General features: G+C 42.2%; 1 protein-coding gene and 1 long non-coding RNA gene across 2 annotated transcripts; one reads left to right on the forward strand and one right to left on the reverse strand.

Moving 5' to 3' along the window:
* Positions 1-758: 758 nt before the first annotated feature.
* capzb (capping actin protein of muscle Z-line subunit beta) lies at positions 759-11507 on the reverse strand. Its single transcript, XM_086118385.1, has 9 exons — positions 11289-11507; positions 7025-7114; positions 4985-5106; positions 4368-4481; positions 4135-4276; positions 3887-4003; positions 3755-3820; positions 3547-3623; positions 759-1752 (listed from the first exon to the last, which is right to left on the reverse strand). The coding sequence occupies exons 1-9, from the start codon at positions 11289-11291 to the stop codon at positions 1665-1667; spliced, it is 819 nt and encodes a 272-aa protein (XP_085974511.1). The 5' UTR covers positions 11292-11507; the 3' UTR covers positions 759-1664.
* Positions 11508-15786: 4279 nt separating this feature from the next.
* On the forward strand, positions 15787-16621 carry LOC147201417 (uncharacterized). The gene is made up of 3 exons (XR_015101666.1): positions 15787-15860; positions 16457-16504; positions 16581-16621. It is a non-coding gene; the product is annotated as an uncharacterized LOC147201417 (long non-coding RNA).
* The last annotated feature ends 2343 nt before the right edge of the window (positions 16622-18964 follow it).

The following is an 18964-nucleotide window of genomic DNA, read 5'->3' on the forward strand; positions in this document are numbered from 1 at the left end:
CAATGACAATGTTCTTCTCGTTTGTCGATCCACAACATGAAGCATTACTGCCATCTAGCGGACAAACTAGCACAAGCGCAGTCAGCAGACGTGTTGCACTCTACTTAGACGACACCTTTGCATTTTTATGATTAAAAAAAATTAACACCGGTTTGACTAAATGGAAAACTAGTCTCTTGAAAGTTAGAAGGGTTGGTTTCAATCACGCGTTTCCATTACGATGACTTTGCCCTTCCGTCCTTGAATTTTGAGATCAGTCAAGATGCTATCAAAGACTCAATCTTGAGTCTCTTCCGCTCAGTCTCTGACAGAATATTAATGTCACCCTGCTCAAGAGTAAGTTATTTTTCCCAAAGCAGAAGAGCCTCAATTGAAATAGGTGAAAAACAGGCCGACGCAACAATTATTGTATTGAATGGTGAAATGTCCTTTTGGTTGTACTGTAAATTGCAAGTAAAATGAAGCAGTGGTCTATGTCATATATACAACATATTAACTGTCGCTAGAACTCTGCAGTACGGATGGACATTTGACTGCAATCACTTTGTCAACTTACAGGGATTTTGATTTTTTTTAATAGGAGAATCGGCTGGATGAAGCCGATTAATTGGATTTTACAGCAAAAGGTAGATGAGAGTGAATTAACAGCGCGTCTGCTTTTCGCAGCAACAATTCCACACAATCAACTACATTTGTAACATTCAATCAATCGATTGTCCATCCCTAATCGTCTCTCCTATGAAGAAACAGAAGACGGGTAGCTTTTTTTACTTTATTGTTGCTGGAGGCTCTAATACAATATGAATCATAAGCTTTACAAAATTAAAACAAAAACAAAATACAAAGTTTCCCCTCCAAAATGGAAACGGTCAAAGGTTTCCACTGACAAAAACTGTGACCCCCAACAAAGACATAGAAGGTGAGCAGAGGGAAAAGTTAAGATACTGTCAAGAGGGGAGGGAGTTAAACTGTCATGTTATACACATTGTGGCAAGGTGGGGGGGGGGGGGGGGGGGGGGGTCATTATTATGGCGATAAGTATTTTCCACTGACTGCAACTCCTCGCTTACACACGGGCTCACATGCATGCCGACAGATGATGAGTAAAAATCTTCCGACACAAGGCAAAAGCCTCCATGTGAAGGGAAGACTAAAACGACAGTTATCAATTTGGACAAAGAAATCTAAGGTTGGGGGAGGGCGTGTGTTCAAGGAAGAAACGTGATCACGACGATGCCACCAAGAGCACAACAGCCTGTGCATGTTTATCTCCTCGACTGAGAGGAAATAAAGATCGTTCAGTTCCAAATGACTGAGGACATTGCGGAAATGGGGGGGCGGGTGGGTATTAGTACTACACCGACCCTCACGCTGCAAGACTATCATTAACCGTCATAATGCTATCTTTAGTTTCGTGGAACATGGAAGGGAGTGTGAGTGAATGGCTTCAGAACATGGAGAAATACATGAAAACAACAAAATTTGACAGGAGAAAGGGGCGAGAGAAAAGCGAAGCATTTTCTCCTTTTTTTTTATTTCTTTTTTTTTTCTTTCCCACAAATAAACAAGAGTGCAGCGCGGAGGAGGAGGCGGTGAGAGAGACAGACGGGGAAAATTAACATGAGAAGAGATGGCGGAGAGAAACGGACAGAACAGTAGCATCTCTAGCTTTGGTTTTTCAGTTTGAGCGCCTTGAACAGTTCGCTTTGGAGAGCCTCCTGCTTTGACTTGTCAGCCAGAGATGTAACACTCCTGCAAGGGAGAGAGACAGACAGACAAGCATGACAATTAATCAATCAATCAGTCAGTGCGGGCACAAAAACAATAAGAAAACAAATCTCTGTAAGAATGTTAGTGAAAATTGTCTCAGTCTGGTTTCTCCTCCTGAGTAAGAAAGCAGCATTCACCTTGCCACACGACAAACTTCCTCAGCAATCAGGTCATTTCAAGTTCACTCATCAGCTTAAATCTTTTTTTTTTTCCACTTCAAATATATCAAACCGCATTGTACCGTTGCGCCTTCTCATGTCCCAAAATATTAGAAACACCTCGGAGTAACTGCAATTCAGTCCCGCTGTGACATTAAAGCCAAGTAAATTAACACTTAAAAATCTTGAGTGACATTCAAAACTGCGTATTATCGTCTGGCAGAATTTATGATCTTGCCCTTGTATTCTTGGATTACGGAGGTGTGCCTAACGTGGTCGATGAGAAGGTGCATCTTATTTTAAAGGCACTTGAGGAACGTGTGGTTGGTTGCTACAATAGGAAGTTAGTAAAGTGCATTTCAGTGATGTTTGCTGCCTCACAGGCACCAACTGTAACTAAACAGAGTTACCAAAATAGAAATTCAATGCAGTTATGTCCATATGGTCACACACTTTATACAGGGTTGTTCCTGCGCACAAAATTGCGCTGCAGTTTCAACATTGTACCACTACGGAAGCGCTATATCAAAAGCTGTGCACATGAAAGACATGAAGCAACTACCGAAGAAGAAACAGATCAAATCATGTTTTGTTTTTTTTATCCCCCCGCTAGCGGTGCTATCGGCGTCCTGATTTTCCAGAGTAGATTTCACAAACAGGTAAATATTGGAAGTATGTTTCCTGTAAAACAAAGTGTGTCGGATGAATTTACAGAATACATGCACGTCATGGTGCATGGTTAGGATGGTACCACCCCTGCCTTAATTTGAGCCAGGAAAACCCTTGACTTTACACATGGGGGGAGGGTCTTTTTTTTGAAGGCTTTCTCATTTTAGGAATTTCAGTTATTAAGAACTACTCGGGGGTCAAGCTGCAACTGTTTTGGCTCATTGCCTGGTATTTTGTTTTCAGTTAAACAGGACCAACAGAACTGAGCGTCAGTCCCGCTCAGCTTTTAATGTTTTCCACACACGTGCACACTCCTCATGCCAGGCTGTACCTCCGGCCCTAGTCAATGAAGATTTGACGCTGGGTGAGGACCTGCGACAGCTCCCTCTGGAGCTGCCGGTACTTTTGGTTATCAGGCAAAGACTCAATAGATCTAGAGCGGAGATAAGATGGACAGAACATGGAAAAAGCAATGCTTGAAATATACAAAAATAGAAATACAGAAAGGTTGTGGAGATTGGGGGAAGAGGACAGGCTGTACATTTAAAAAAAAAAAGATAAATTAATGTAGAGATGCTAAGAAGGCTCAGGAGACAGAAATCAGTACAATTCCCCACAGTATTTTTTTTAAAGGTATTTCGTGTTCAGTCTCAATTTCGCATCAGAGACGGCTCATCAAGTGCGCTTTTTTTTTTTTGGGGGGGGGGGGCGATCAGACGGATCTTTTAGATGTCCGTAATGTTGGGAATTGCACAGATTTTGACTCCTCGGCATTCCAGGAAATCATGAGGGTTGGCACCGCTCTAAAATTAGCTTCAAGCAGATATAAGGTCTGAAACAAAGAAGAAAAAAAATAGGATGAGTGTTGTCAGTAGGAGCTGTGGCTGCTGCTGGCTGCTGGTGCTTTTTCAAGGAAACAAGAGAACACCCATCCCCTTATAATCCTTACCTAAGTCCGTTGACAATATCCTTAGTTTTCCCAAAGTAGATATCATTCAGTGTGGAGCGAATCTTGTTCTCCATTTCCTGCAACGAGACATGTCAATGCTTAATGGGAGAATAAGCAAACAGATTGCTCAGGAAGTCTTAACTTTGATGCAGGAGATTAAAGGGAAAAAAAAAAGATCATGAATCAGTCTGCTCGTCACTATACTGACTTCGACGAGACGGCCGATGTTGGCAATGTGGGGTGAGGACTCTCCAACTGTATCGTCTTTTTCTGCCTGCGGAGAAAAAAAAAAGTGAGTTGACGTGTGGCAAGTTAGTCGCGCTCAAGTTTGACAGCGTACTTGTCTTGTGAGGCTACCGCCCAGATTCATGGTGCCAGAGTCACTCTTAGTCGTCTGAAGCCACAACATGACGGTGGAGGTGAGTTTGTAGTGAGCGTTGCGTCCAGTGGACTTTTCCTGAAAACGTCAAGATCACAACTTGCTGGAATGGTGCATTCTTCGATTCCGCTGTTGTTTCAGAAGAGTTCTTCTCTGTTCTGCAATTTGGCAAACTTACAAGCGCAGGACCAGTGAGACTCGAAACTCACCTGCACCTCCACTACATGGATGGAGTCCCAACACCCTTTGATCTTTTTGGATCCATCGCCAGCCTTTTTGATGAGAATAACGCCAGCGAAGCCGTGGTCCAAATCCCAAAGGTACACTGATGAGACCCCACCCTCAAAGTACCTACAAACAAATTTGGGAGTTGCACGAGGGTGAATGTATTTGTGTGTGTGTGTGCGTGAGTCTTTTTTGAGTTTATTTCATGTAAACTCACAGGTCTCTGTACTGATCAAAGGCGTTATTGGCTTCGACCTCCAGTTTCCTCAAGCGAGATGAAGGCATGGCACCGTCTTCAATGGGAGGGTCATACTTATTACTCCACGGGGATCTAAAGTACCAGGAAGTAGAACATTTTAAGTGTTCAAAGTACATCAAACTTTGGGGATCACGGGAAATGAAGTAAATCTGTTTATGTAATTCAACACTTTTTTTTCTCATTGAAAAAAGCTGATTAAAATGATAGTTATATCTGTCAATATTTTTTTATATTTAGATTAGCATGTCTGCGTATGACAAAACAAAATATTCATATGCTCTTGTCTGATGAAAATGTATTATGAGCATGTCGGAAAAAACATACTGCACAGATGCAGCAGTTGCATTTAACAAAGAAAATCCCTTTGCAAGCACACCGAGTTGCCTTATGTATAAAATGTGCAACATACTGTAAATAAAGCTGCCTTGTCTTGCATTTGACCATGTTCGCCTCCCCAACAAATGTATGATACTTATCTACATACACATTGGTAATTTGCTGAGTCCTTGTAGCTGTTTTAAGTCTCGTAAGAGGTCTTGTTTCACCCATGACCCTGTTGCAGTAACGCTCTCTACCTGTAGGAGTCACCATCCCGATTGTAATCACAGAGCAGATAGTCTTTGCCCACAGCCTTGTCACGGGCGATCTTCAGGGGCTGGTCCACGGAGGAGAGAAGGTCCTCGCACAGGCTGGGCACCTGGACAAAAATACATGGAGAAAAGCTTTGCAAGGTTTTCCAGAATCAACACGAGAGTGTGGCTGCATCTCGATGAGAGACCAGGGGCCAAACTGACAGTTCGAGAGCAAAACAAAAACTCCCAGGGTTCTCGTGACAACATGACACGCAAGAGAAAAGAATACCTCCATTTAAGGCAAGAAATGGTTGAATGTCTCCTACTGACATTCCAGCTTCCCTTAATAAGCAGAGGAGGAATAAAATATCAGTAGGAAACATTATATCTTGGGGATAAGGTGGTACAAATTACTTCTCACAGACTGACATGGACCCTTTATGTCCACTGCATCGTTGCACAAACACAAAAGAGGCCCTGTTTTCCCTAAAAAGGAGCCCACATTCCCAGTACCAAACACACACGCACGCACGCACACCTGCCAGCAGGCTGGCCCAAAAAAAAAAAAAAAAAAAAAAAAAAAAGGGAAAGGAAGTGTGCAGGACAGAATCGTGATTTCAGATGACTTAAAATACCCGATACTTGAGATGGGGCCAAGATGGCGAAGCTCAAAGTTCCGGCCAGCCAAAATGGGGGAAAAAAAAGTGATTGGCAGCAACGATAATAATCACTAAGTACTATACACAGTGGAGCGGGTGAGAGGAGAGCGGGGAGAGAGGTCGAAGGTGAGGGGCAAATAAGGTGAGCAGGCGGGGTGGTGGGCGAATGTAATCCGCCGCAAACAAGATGTCGCACTGGGAGTGTGACTTCATTTGTTTTCCTCCCAGCCTGGATTGTTCCGGTAAAACACAGCAAGGCTAAGTTCACACTGCAGACAAGATCGTCAATTTGGATTTTTCTATTTTTTGATTGATCTTTTTATGGAGTTGTGACAAAAACAAATGCAACTTCCTGTGTCGCTGAAATGACATGGATGCACATAAAACAAATGGAGCAATGTTTAAGTAAGTAAATATTAGGGCCCGACTAAATAATTCCCCTGTCGTTTATTTTGGTGGATATTCGGCCTTTTCCAAATAATACTAATCAGTCTAAATTTTGCAGATTTCCCCCCCCCCCCCCCCTCATGAAACAGTAAAAATAAACGCTGTTCTGTAGGTATGGTAAGAAAGTGAAGGACATGCATGGTGGACGGAATGCGATTCTGTGTGCGTGACATCCTTCTCCATCCTCTCCTATGCCCATTAAGATGCAATGTATGCATGCTTAATGCGGAAAATTCATGTTAACAAAATCTATATTTCAAAATGCATCAAGGACCTTGTCCTGCATATTAAACAAAGATCACTGAACAATTATAGCTCTGAATTAACCATCTTTAGGATTTTTTTTTTTTTAATGCGGAAATATAAATACGCTAATGCAGTACAGTTACAATTTATGGTATGTTGGGGAGCAGAGTGGCTGTCTTGCAATCAGATTCTTTTTGGTTTGACTGGTGTCTTCTTACGACCGGTCGTCAATACATCGCGACAGCGCTTAACAAATGTAGAACAAAACCCAACCATGCTAAAATGTCATTATTATTATTATTATTAGCCATGAAGGTGTGTCAATTGTTTGTGTCATTTTCAAAAAACATTTTCTTCTCAGAGAAGTCAGTTAAAAAAAAAAAAGTTCTGTTTGAAGCATGACTAAACAGATGTCAAATGAGAGTTATATTCTTGCATACTTGAGCATTTTCTTCTCTGAGAAACTGAAGCAAGTGTGGGTACAAAAAGTTAGATTCCGTTTGAAATGCCTCATTCCTGTTTAAAATTGTAAAATATATGAAATTTGGAAGATTTTTAACAGGTGGCCTAATAAATGTATTACGCACCGTCATTGTCCCCACAATGGGTATCACCTTAACAGTGTTCTAAAACTTTGACCTGAGACCACCCCACAGAGGGGAGGAAATTCAGACAAAATAAGCAGACTCACCAGGTCAATCAGGTCGCTGAGGTTCCTCTCGATCTGTTGTGGCGGCAGGCGCCGCATCAAGTCCAGAGCACAGTCTAACTGCTGTTCACTCTGAAAAACACAACATTTGGATCAGTCAGATCGAGAAGGCTGCTGCATGTCCAGATAAACACGGGCCATTTCAAAACCCGACCGACCTGCCTTGGTTTGCACTGTTTGCGTTCAAAGCTTTCGATCTGCTCCCACAACTACTGTAGGCTACAAAACGTTCGCCATCAACCAAGAGCAACGCGAGTTATCCTCAGAGTAAATTATTTCATTCTCAGCATAGAATTATAATAAGAAAACCTTTATTAGTCTCGCAACGGAGAAATTCACAATTCACAGCAGCAAAGTTATGAAAGGAAGAAGTAGAAGAACAAAATATAGGAGCTGCTGTAAAGGCAGCCACTCTCGCTGTGCCATCTTGAAGTCAAAATAACAAAATAATACAACACAACACATAAGACAGACCGCTGAAGAGCGGCCGCTGTCCGTACGAGTGTGGAGGCCTGTGAAAAAAAAAATAAAAAAATAAAAATCACACACACCCTTTGCAGGCCAAGTGCCACTTGCCCTGTTAAAGTGCACTCAGAACATTTCCAGCTTCAGCATGAATAGCACTCACATCTTGTCACGTGAGCATTGTCCTTGTAAAATATGAATTAGCAAGTTGAGTCTTCACAAGCACTCCTTCAGTATTGTCCAGCCTTCATTGTTGATAGTCAAAAAAAAAAAAGTGTGATGAAGGAGTCTACTTTTTTTTTGTTTAGCGCAACATTTTTTTTTGATGAAGATGCAAATCAAAACAGTTGAAACGATACAAGTCTGGTTTAAGGAATACGGTGTAGAGTCCACTCCTTATTAGGTCACGTTGGTCTTTGTTGCAGATGTGTATTTTCTGATGCGTTTGCTTACTTGCGACATGAATAAAAGCGGCTGCGATTGGCCATAAACGACGATTGTTGAGGCAGCACACAGTTCGTCTTTCATGTTTATCTTAGTGAAGATTTCAGTGTAATCATTCCAAGGTAGTCATTTTGAAGACTGTCTTTTGTTTGCGCCACAGGCAAAATGAATGAATAATGTTCACAGCCATCTAACAGTCCCTTGGACAGCATCGGACCACTTCCGCTCGCAAGACACTGACGACCATTCACACTCCCCTTTACACCTCCGGTCACAGTGGGAATCGAGCTTACACTTCCTGCAGGGAAGTCAGCTGTGCGGATCGACGATCACGCGACTGTAATTCATTAACAAATACGGGTAGTGGATATGGAAAAAAACAATGGCGCCTGGACTGATGTGTTTAGTTACATCAGGTTTGTACAAGCCGACTAGAAATCATGTTAAGGCGTGCGAAAGTTGGAAATGTAAATGAAAGGGGACTCCGATGACTTGAATAGCCGCTGGAAGAGTTGTGGGGATAATCAATTCTAAAATGATTCAAGAGCGACAACCCAAGATCTGAGGTCAGAATGAAAAGTGTCTATTAAGACTGGAAGTGAGAACAGAGGAGTACACAGCAAAGTCTCACCCAGGGGGGATTCTCTTCCTTAAATATGCAGTGGAAAACAGGGCAGACCAGCCACGACACGAAACGCTGGGGAATGCGGAGAAAAGCAAACTGTAGGCGGCTATGGAAGAGTGAAAGGGCACAAAAACACAATGGTGGAACTTCGACTGATTAGGACAATCCATTCAGGGACGTTGTTCAACCTCTGTATTATTCATACAGAGTTTCCTTAATGCTTCTTGTGTCACAAAAAGAAAAAAAAATCAGATTAACACGCACTTTTTCTCTCTTTTCTTTTTTGGAGTGATGAACTGAGCTTCTGTGAGTGGATGTCTCACGTGATATGCTGATGTCGTGCGAGACATCATACATGATTGAAGTTCATTTTTTGGAATAAGTGCAACTAAAAAGCCTCAACAGAGGCCCAGAGTTGATCCTGATGCTGAACTGAAATTTGCCGTCGTGATACATGTTTTAAGATTGCAAACGGCCAACAATGAACTGGTTTGCACAGCGATACAAGAATGGACACATTAGAAGGAGGGATGTGTCGTTACCACTGTACTTACGCTTTCATTTGAATGCTTAATATTTTTAGTCTTGAAATTGTTTTCATACAAGTGTTTACTTTAATTTTGACTTAACGAGTGTTTTTGCTTAAGATTCCTTAAGTAACTTACGGTGTGAAGGCTCTCATGCACTTTCTTGACAGGACTCCCCACACTTCGCTTTTTTTTTTTAAACTGTAAAACACAATATACTGTATATATTATACTAGTATGACTTGAAAGCAGCTGTCTGGAACTCACTTGACACCTGAAAATGTTTATAGTAATTTTGGATTGGCCGTTACGCCTGTAATGTTGCGATGCCGTTAACCTGTGATTCAAATTTCAAACTGCAGCAAAACTTGAGGCGGACGGTGCCACTAACGAAAACTAGTTGCAGAAACCCGTCCCATTTGCGACGGTTCAGTTACGTAAGGTCATGACGCTTGGTTTGCGGTGGGTCTTACGAAGCATCTGTGTGAAGTCGCACGACTTCCATGCAGACCACCACCACGTAGCATTATTCTGTTTAACACCAGCATTGCAACTGGAGTTCAGAGCATTACAGTGATCCCATTAAACCTTATATTTGAAACGATGAACGAATTAATGTTCTTCATCGTAGATAAGTAAATGTCGGTTGGCAATCCCTAATTTAAGTGCACCCAATATATCATATAACTTCTAGAAAGAGAGTAGATATAAATGCGTGCCATTGCAACAGATGGACTCTTATAACCATTCAAATGCAATTCACTGACTTTCGTCCAGCTTCCTGTAAACATTTTCATCAAAGATGACCCTTAACAAAACACTTGTTTCAAGGTCATGTCAAATTTACTGCAATGTTTCTTTTCGCCTCGTCTTAAAAATCGCTCTCAGCCGATGCGTCAGGCTGCTCCATCAGACACCTGCGCCGCCTTTGACGTTGTGTTTAGCAGTGCTCCCGTCTTCGAGTAAACACTAGCTCGGAGCAACAACTCTGGGGTCAGAGGGGGAGCTGAGCCAGCAGGATGGATGAAGTGAGGCCGGGGAGAGCGGGCGACTGGGGAGAAGAGACAGCTGCTTGTACCATTTCGGAGAGAAGACATGTAAGACCACATGGAAGTATAAACTTTGGGGAATGGCAGTTCAGGACTTTCAGTAATTTCCCCCTTATGGATTTTATGAGGGGAAAATTCACAAACACTCTTCTGTAGATTACCGGTATGTAAAAAAACAACAACATTACACACAGAACCAGGTCGCACACGAACAAGAATGATGTCCACAGTGAAAGGGGTGTGAGAGATTGGGCGGGGTGGTCGGTTTGGTGTATTGCTCAAAGGCACCTCTCAACATCTGTCAGGATGTGGACTAGACTCAGTCCAGAAACTTGTTGACATTTTTTGTTGCAAAGCCAAAGTCCTTTGGAGAAGAAGCTGCAGGAAAAGTTAGACATCAGCTCCTGCCGACCAAATAAGCAATTCAATGACTCTTACTGTCATTTGTTTGAAACATGGGCAAACTGTATTTGAGGTGATGAGTCAACAACAACAACAACAAAAGCATTGTTTTGAGATGCTGGCTTTCTTCAAGGTAAGCAAAATAAGAAAACTGAGAACAAACTAACCAGACAAACTTCAAGAATGACCACTTGAGACCGACAGCCAGCTTGTCATGATAGCGAATGTTGGGAGCAGCCAGTCTTAATATAGCAACGGGCACCACGTTGGGCTATTTTAACCCGCCTGTACGTGGGTGGTACACGAGCAGTGGGCTGAGTTCTGCGCGTGTATTATATCGGGACTCCACTCAAATCCATTTCACGAACTCGTGTCAAATCCAAAACATCCTGTGCTAACTTTACGCCTACGGGGCACCACAGCTAAGCTAATAGCTAGCTCGCAAACTAGCTGGAGGAAGCTGCTGTTCGCTTGGCCATACGTTAAAATGTATTTTGTTTCACGTTACGTCTAAATTGATCGCAGCGGTAATTGACGCGTGTGTAACTTATTGTCAACTCTTCGGCCAACTCCAGCTGTTCCTATCAGGTTACTTACTAGCAGCTAGCAGCTGGTAGCTCCTGCTAGCGTTAGCTTAGCCTCGCGTAGCACCAATAGCTGTTAGTTAGCCACTAGCCCCAGCAAGTCTTCCCCCTCTGGTTCGCTCGCTCCAGTTCCAACCGCGCGACCCTTACCATGTCTGCGGCGTTCTCAGCTGCGCAGGGGAGGCACAATATCACCGGTGACTGTACGCCTTATAGCCTTCGAATGGTTTGTCAAAACGCTCTTCTCGCTTTCTTGTTTTTTTTTCTGTCCCCCGCGGAAGATGTTTTGTTCGCCTCTCCCTCAGTGAACCCAGCCCTGTCAGCGAAATTCACTTCCTCAACCGGTCTTACAGGAAGGAGAGGCTGCAGTCAGTAAACGGGCCTCGGTTGCGTGTCCGGGTCAGTCGGGGCCTTCTCCGTTCCAACCAATAGCGACAAAGCAAGAAAGGCATTGCCAAGTATGGCAAGAGAGGAGTGGTGCACTTGGGCTGTGCGGTTACTTTCTCACACTGCATTGACAATCTTCTTGCAGAGTCGAGACTTTTTCACGAGCCTTTCGGAGTCGGGACCTCAAAGTCGGAAACACTGTTTGAAATATTTCATTCATGACTTTTGTTGTTTTTAACAGACACCCGCATCGAAGTTTAACACCCATACATTACACCACCGAATCAAATAATAACAATAACAATAGTATAAAATAAAAAAACGTAAAAACCTTTTCTAGGGCAGATTTGGAGGTAGACTCCAAATGGCTCGTTAGTTTTATACATATACATTGTCATACAGTGTGAGGGGCCCTTTTATCGTCATTCCCAATGTCGATTTCAAAACAGGATTTATACAGTTGTTTTACTCTCAAGGTGATTCTGTATTAGGTCTTTGATTATTTTATTTATTTATTTTTTGGGTCTCGGGCCACTTTGGAGTTACGTCTGACGGTGAAACCACAAAAAAACGTCTAATCGCATTATTACTTGTACACAACAAATTAATGAATTACTAGTTTTGGAATCAGTCAGGTCAACTACAATCGTTTGTTTGATTATTGTTCAAGTGAGTGTAAACATTGTAAGAAATTTATTGCAAAATATCAACATTATTTATCAAGCATGACAATTTGATATTTCAGTACAGATTTTACCAAGTTGACGCACATGATTTGTTATCGCGGGCCACATAAAATGACATGGCCGGATCTGGCCCCGGGGCTTGAGTTTGACACCCGTGGTTTAGGCAGTCTATACTTTTCATATACACAGCAAAAGCCATCAGAAAGTCTCGAATGTACATAACAGATTGTACACTGAGCCTTGTTGAGTTAAGACTACAACCAGGAGAGGATAAGCTTACCGTTAGGTTGTCCTTGAAAGCTCCTGATCAAATATATTGAAAGAGAGTAACAGGAATGGATAAGACAAAAACCACAACAGTGCATTGTACAAAAAAGTATTACATTTGGTGTACACTTATACACACCAGAGTTCTTGCAATTAAAAAAAATAAAATAAATGCAGTTATTTAAATACATATTCAACAAGAAATTCTGTCTAAATTCAATCTAAAGAATAAATCTGTGGTGTTAATGTAGGCTAAAAAAGTGCAGTCCTGTAAAGTGAGGTGATGGCCAAGTGACCTTTTTTTGAAACCATCGCGAGATTTGGAATCTTGGAGAGCAGGGACCGTTGCGTGGCAGACACCGCAGTGAAAACTGGTAATTATCTGTTTTAACATTTCATAAACGTGACTTTATTGTAAAAATATTTTGCATTTTAGTTAGCATGGAAATAATTAGTGGTTTAGCGAATGCAGAAATCATGAAATGACGCCCTTTAGTAGGACATTGAGTTGACCACTGCGTCCATGATTGACATTTAACTGAGGTCAATTTGACAGAAATACATTCGCCGAAATTCTTACGGCAGGTCGAAATTCAAGAATACGCACATTATTAATCAGTATTCGAGTGAGGTTCATGTGTCGGCTTGTAAAACAACCCAATTCAGATGAAATATCGAAAAGTAGCAAGGACAGACTTCATCCCAATTCATACAATACTAATAGGTGGTCCTCTCTGAGCAAGCCATGTCTGATTTGCCATGAAATCGACATTTTTAATAATGCCGGCGTTTCTTTTTTTAGGGAGAGAAAAACTGATTGGCAAAGTCTCCCATATGTCTGATGTCAGTTTAATTTGAAATGCACATTCTTTTAACAACCTTGCACCATAAATGAAGTACATGTGCGCTATTTGCATCAGGTCCAGCAATCAAATGGGCGTCTTCCTCCAGATGGTACTTGCTCAAAGTGTCCTTACGGAGAAGCACTGTGCAACTAACTTCAGTTGACACTGGATGCAATTAAAATCTAACTACAATATACCTCATTCATTTGTTCAAGGCCACAGCAAAACCCATACAGTCCAGCCGTAATCTAATATGAATCACATGCATACTTCCTGTCCACTAGAGACAATAGCATCTGGCTTGTTGTTTCCTTTAAAGTGCACTTAGAGCACTGGCTTGAAGTGCGTACTGCTGTCTGTGATTGCCTCTGCTATGCAGGTCAGGGTCATGCTGATCGCTCTTTTGTTTGACATGAGCAGGACCGATTTCTAAGAAAAATTGTGAAGTGGTACAGCTTGAATCCATGCATTTCTGTTGCAGGTCCAGGAAATATTTTACATTATTGTTCACATTGTGATAATGATACAACAAATCTTCATGACAAAATCAAGGCCCTGTACAGTGTGCAAGTGAGGAAAGTTCTGCTTTGACCGCAGGATCAGTTTTCTGTTTATTTTGTTCGACTGAAATGTCGTTTGCTTGGTCTTTTAATTAATAATAATAATAATAATAGAACTTGACACAAACAATTTTAGAGGAGCCGCCACTATGTCTTATTTTCTATGAATCTTTGGAATTTACCCACATATGAACATGGCACACAGTGCTCCTCGTGTGCCAACAAATTTAGTGAAAATCATGAGCATCTTTTGAGAATCAATATTTTCAATGGCGTATTATACCACATATTCTAAAAAATTGTGTTCAATGAGGAATGAATTACAAGCTTACTTTTCAAAGGGAATTTACTCCTTCATCTTGAATGCTGCGTAGATTCAAAGAATAAATCATTCATACTTTCTGGATGAGAGGGCTTTTATAAACTCCTTCTCAACTCTGGAACGACTCGAGGTCAAATCTCTTGGACGTCCCATTATTTTTGTACTCATAAATGACGGCAAACTAGTTTCACGTCCGGCTCAGCCGAGACGGTAGAACAAGTGCGGTGTGCCCTGGGACAAATGAGAAATGGTGAAATACTTAGACTGGCAAACAATCCACTTGACTCTGCGTGACGCCACCATCGGCACAATAAAATTTGCTTCTTGCCGGGAGAAAAACATCTGCATTCTTTGAGCTCACTCTAGCAAACTGCCAGCTGCGCGAAAGTGCCTCTCGCGGTCTGAGCAACTCTGTAGCATATGCCCTGCTAATGCCGTTGGTTAAGATGGCGCATCTTAGGTAATTTTCAAAAATATTGCCGGATGTGGCTAGCATTAAGTTAGCGACAAGTTGCCACGTTACCAAAAAAAAAATAAAAAAACGGAATTCATAACGTCAGTTTTGGGGGGGGGGGGGTTCTCCGAGAGTGGTTGCCTTCGATGTTAGTGAAACCGAATTCCCATGGCGGAAAATGAACATCTTATTGATGGAATTTTGAGAGGATAAACAAATATCTAACAATAGGGTACTGTGAACCTGGTGAGGATTTTCAGGCCAGCGGCTTGTATATTTTTTTGTTGCGGCACAAATCTTTTCATTATAGCCAGACGAAGACAAGCTGATTCAAAGGGACATGTTGATTTGCTCTCATGTTTTCCAACGAGCATTTATATGAAAATCAGCGCTTGGCAAAAGAGCAAAGCGAGCGCAAGGTCGTAGCAAACACGGAGCCTTAAGTTGAGCAAAATATTTGTATGAAAAGGATGCATATGGTTATGTTGATCTGGACTGATAATGAAGATGAGCTTTTCTTGTTTGACTTTTGTAAAGCTGTGTAATCGAAAACAGTCTAAGGGTTCTGGTTGAAGAACATCGCTCATGCCGCATAGCTCTCTGAATCCAATTAAGAGTCGAGATGGGCCAAAATGGCTCTTTTTTTGTATGTTTTCTGTGCTAGCTGGGCTGCCACTGGTTTTCATGGCTACACCTCAGCGCTCTATTCCCTCACCTTCATGTTCAGCCTTTTGACCTGGCCTCTGCATCAACTCCCGCATTCTCCTTTGGCACCTTTTTCAGTGTTTTGTGCTCACAATGTTGCCTTCCTGTTCCTCACAAACAACATCTTGCCGTTTGTGTTTTCATTAGAGACAGGGCTCTTCGACAAAGACCAACTTGGGTGCCCGAGCAACCTCATTTGTCAATGGTACGCGCCCCCCCCCCCCCCAAAAAAAAGACGTTGCACCAGTGCGACCGGTGGGAGAGTAAGGTATTAGTGACTCTCTATACCTGTGTACCAAAATGTTTAATATTTGCCTAAGTGTAATTGTTGTGAACAGAGACAAAGTCGGTCATTTTTAAAATTTCATCCATCCATTTTCCGATCCTCTCTATCCTCACGAGGGTCGCACGGGGGTGGTGGAGCCCATCCCAGCTGTCTTCGTGTAGTAGGTGGGGGGACACCCTGAACCGGTTGCCAGCCAATCGCAGGGCACATGTAAGACAAACAGCCATTCGTACTCAGAATCATACCTCGGGACAGTTTAGAGTGTTCCATCAAGCTGCCACGCAAGCTGACACAGAGCACTTCAAGCACCAATACTCTTTAATATGTGACCTGGAATTGTGGTTCAAATAAAGAACTTTACGATGACCAAATTGTCAGTTAATCAATTATCACTTTACCGAAAAAGACAGGCAGTCATTTTGTGTTTAAAAAAAACAAAAAAAAAACATGTCAACCTATAAAACTGTGGTGTTGCATGTGATGCAGTGGAAATTTTGCGAGCACCGAACTTTTGCGCTGGTACACCAAAGAAAATAAAATTTGGAGATGTTTCATGACAATCAAAAAATAAGTCAAGAAAAAAAGGTTCTTGATGTTTTGCTGGTTTTCTTAAAAAAAGAAAAAAAAGGTTCCCGATCTGTTCAGAAAGGTGAATAATTCCCAATCCGGTCAATCTTTTTCGGACGTCTCTTCTGTATCCTGTACACTTTTTGACTCGATCGAAAATAATCACGGCACTTCAGTGCTTGAGTTGAGCCCTTGCAGCTGAGTTGTTTATGCCGTTGATTTTTCTTCTCTTTTCGCAGTAACTGGCCTGGGCGTGGGGATCGTCTTCTCTGTCCTTCTCTTGAAACGTAAGTCATCAGCGTAAAGAGAACCAGGCTCTCCTCATTTGGGTGATGAATGACTGGTTTTGTTCTCCCCCCGCAGGACGCACATGGCCTGTCTCATTTGGTGCAGGTTTGGGTTTGGGCATGGGCTACTCCAACTGCCAGAATGACTTCAGGTCGTCGTATAGGTGAGCGTACGGTGTGAGGAGGTGTTCGTGTTGAGGGCTCTTCTCACATGCACACCTCAGGCTACACGATTTCTGTTTCCTCTCAGGACCAGCAGTGAAGGATTAAGGAGGATGCGGGCGGATTCACCACATAAGCATGTGTTTCGTGTTGTTCTCCTAATGTGGCTCCACCACTTATGTCCACCGTCGCCCTGCTTAGGCCACTCGATGTATATTTAATAAAGTGACTAAAGAGGATTCTCCTGCATCTCTTTGTATGTTAGTGTGTGTGTGTGTGTGTGTGTGTGTTTTTTTACACCAATGAAATGCAGTTTGGGTGTGGGAGGTAATATGGTGTGTTAATGAGCTCTGAGACTTGACCTCCTGCTGTTTTGGAATGAAGGCCAGGTTCAGCATCTGCAGCCCGGTTGGAGAGTGGGCGGAGAAAGAGTTTAGGAAGAATATCATGAAATAATAAGGAAAAAAAATTGCTCACTAGGGGGAACGCAAGGAGGGGTGAGGTGCGGTATATTTACGGTTATGGATAAAAGGACATACAATCCAAATTAATGTAACTTTTTTTTAATATACAATGTTTCCCCTGTGCTGTTCACAACTTAAATAAGACTACAGTGTAATCCCCCAAGTTGTTGGTTAACTTCCAAGTCATTTCAACACTATTTTCCTTTCAGAAATACACTAAGGAAAGTGAATTTATTTCTTCCAAGCCGAAGCTGTTACAATCATAACGCCAGTATTCATTGGATAGAAAGTGCTTGAAAGTTCTTGGTAAACAACAACAACAACAAAATCTCTATTCTTAATGTACTGAGCAGCCAGATCCTTTCCATTTCCAGTTCTATGGTATCGTTATCCTTTTCCTATTTGCTATCATCAGTCGTTCAGGGGTGTTCCTACAAAGGCAGGAGCGACAGCATTGTCCAAACTGCCTCCATAAGATAAAGGTAAGGAGGAAGATTCTCGAGCCTTAAGTTAACTCGTAATTAATTAATTACATCTTGAGCCGTGTCCCAATTCTTCACATATGCTTGAAGTTTCTGTGAAGAAAGGGTATTGTCTGTATGCCACTTGTCAACCCATCATGAGGTCAATGTGGCTTGTGTAATCACTGGCAGTGTGTCCGCTTCTCATCAAGATTGAGTGCATGTGCTCAGACCACTCCTGCGTTTGCACGCTTGTCCGATTGAAGACGAAGAAGACGAAGAGCAAATGTTAGTGTGGACGTCAGTTGACGTTTAGCCCCCTGCTGCAGCAGAATCTGCGGAATGTAGAAGAAGGCCTTTTCTGGACTGGAGCGCGGTTCTTATTGCTAACAGGTGAGTCCAACACTTATAGAAGAAAACGGGTGCTTGACGAAATGTTCGTTTCCCCTTCTTCATCATGCTTTTCACATTTGAAGCCCCCACATTCCAACATATAAAGGAATGGCACTTTCAAAGGTCATTGACTTCAACTGCGGTGCTATGCCGAAAGCATGTCAGATATTGAGCCGATCGCTCATCCCCTCTTCATTGAAATATGTCTTTGCTAATTAAACGGATAAGGCCGCTCATGGACTCCAGCCAGGCTATCCACCTGTGCAGTGCAGGAACTTGCGGTGACAGGTGAGCCGAATGTGGAAAACCAGGCTAGCTTTTTATCTCAAGTACGGGAGTCTTCACTTTCCTTTCTTTGCACATTGCTCGATGTTTGCGTAGTCGGTCTCCATCCATCCACAGATTACGCTGAGGAATTATTTTTTTAATCTGTTGAATTAGATGTTTATGATGATTAAAACACAAATTGGCATGCTGATTCACAAACCTGCAGCCAGTTATTTTTTTATAAGCACATAAAGTTTTTATTTCTTTTTTTCTCCACCTTCCCACTTAAAATTCCACCGATTAGCTGTGGTCAGACTTACCATTTTATTATGATTGGACTCATCTATAGCATGGTAACTTGTTTGGGCAGTCACAACTGAGAGAGTGTGATGAGAGGTGTGTGCAGCTCCCAATGGGTCAGTACTATCAATATCTACCAAAAGAAAACTAACTTTTCTCTTAATCTTCTGACCAGAAGCATACCACTCTAAATTCAATTTCGTTTTACGCAGTTTTTTTAAAAAAAATGCTATAAATAAATAAGCAGCACATACTAGACTCGGTGAAGGCGTCGGCTGCATTCACCGTGATGAAGTGCTGCCTCCACAAGAAAAAAAATGCAATTTATGTTTTTTAGACTAGGGGCTCCAATCAACTTGAAGCCCTTTAACTCTCCGTGTTTACCATTTTTTGTCAACGGACGAAAGCTTTTG

This window comes from Hippocampus guttulatus, chromosome 8 (assembly GCF_054856545.1).
Source record: "Hippocampus guttulatus isolate MCC_2025c chromosome 8, RoL_Hgut_1.0, whole genome shotgun sequence".
NCBI classification, from domain to species: domain Eukaryota; kingdom Metazoa; phylum Chordata; class Actinopteri; order Syngnathiformes; family Syngnathidae; genus Hippocampus; species Hippocampus guttulatus.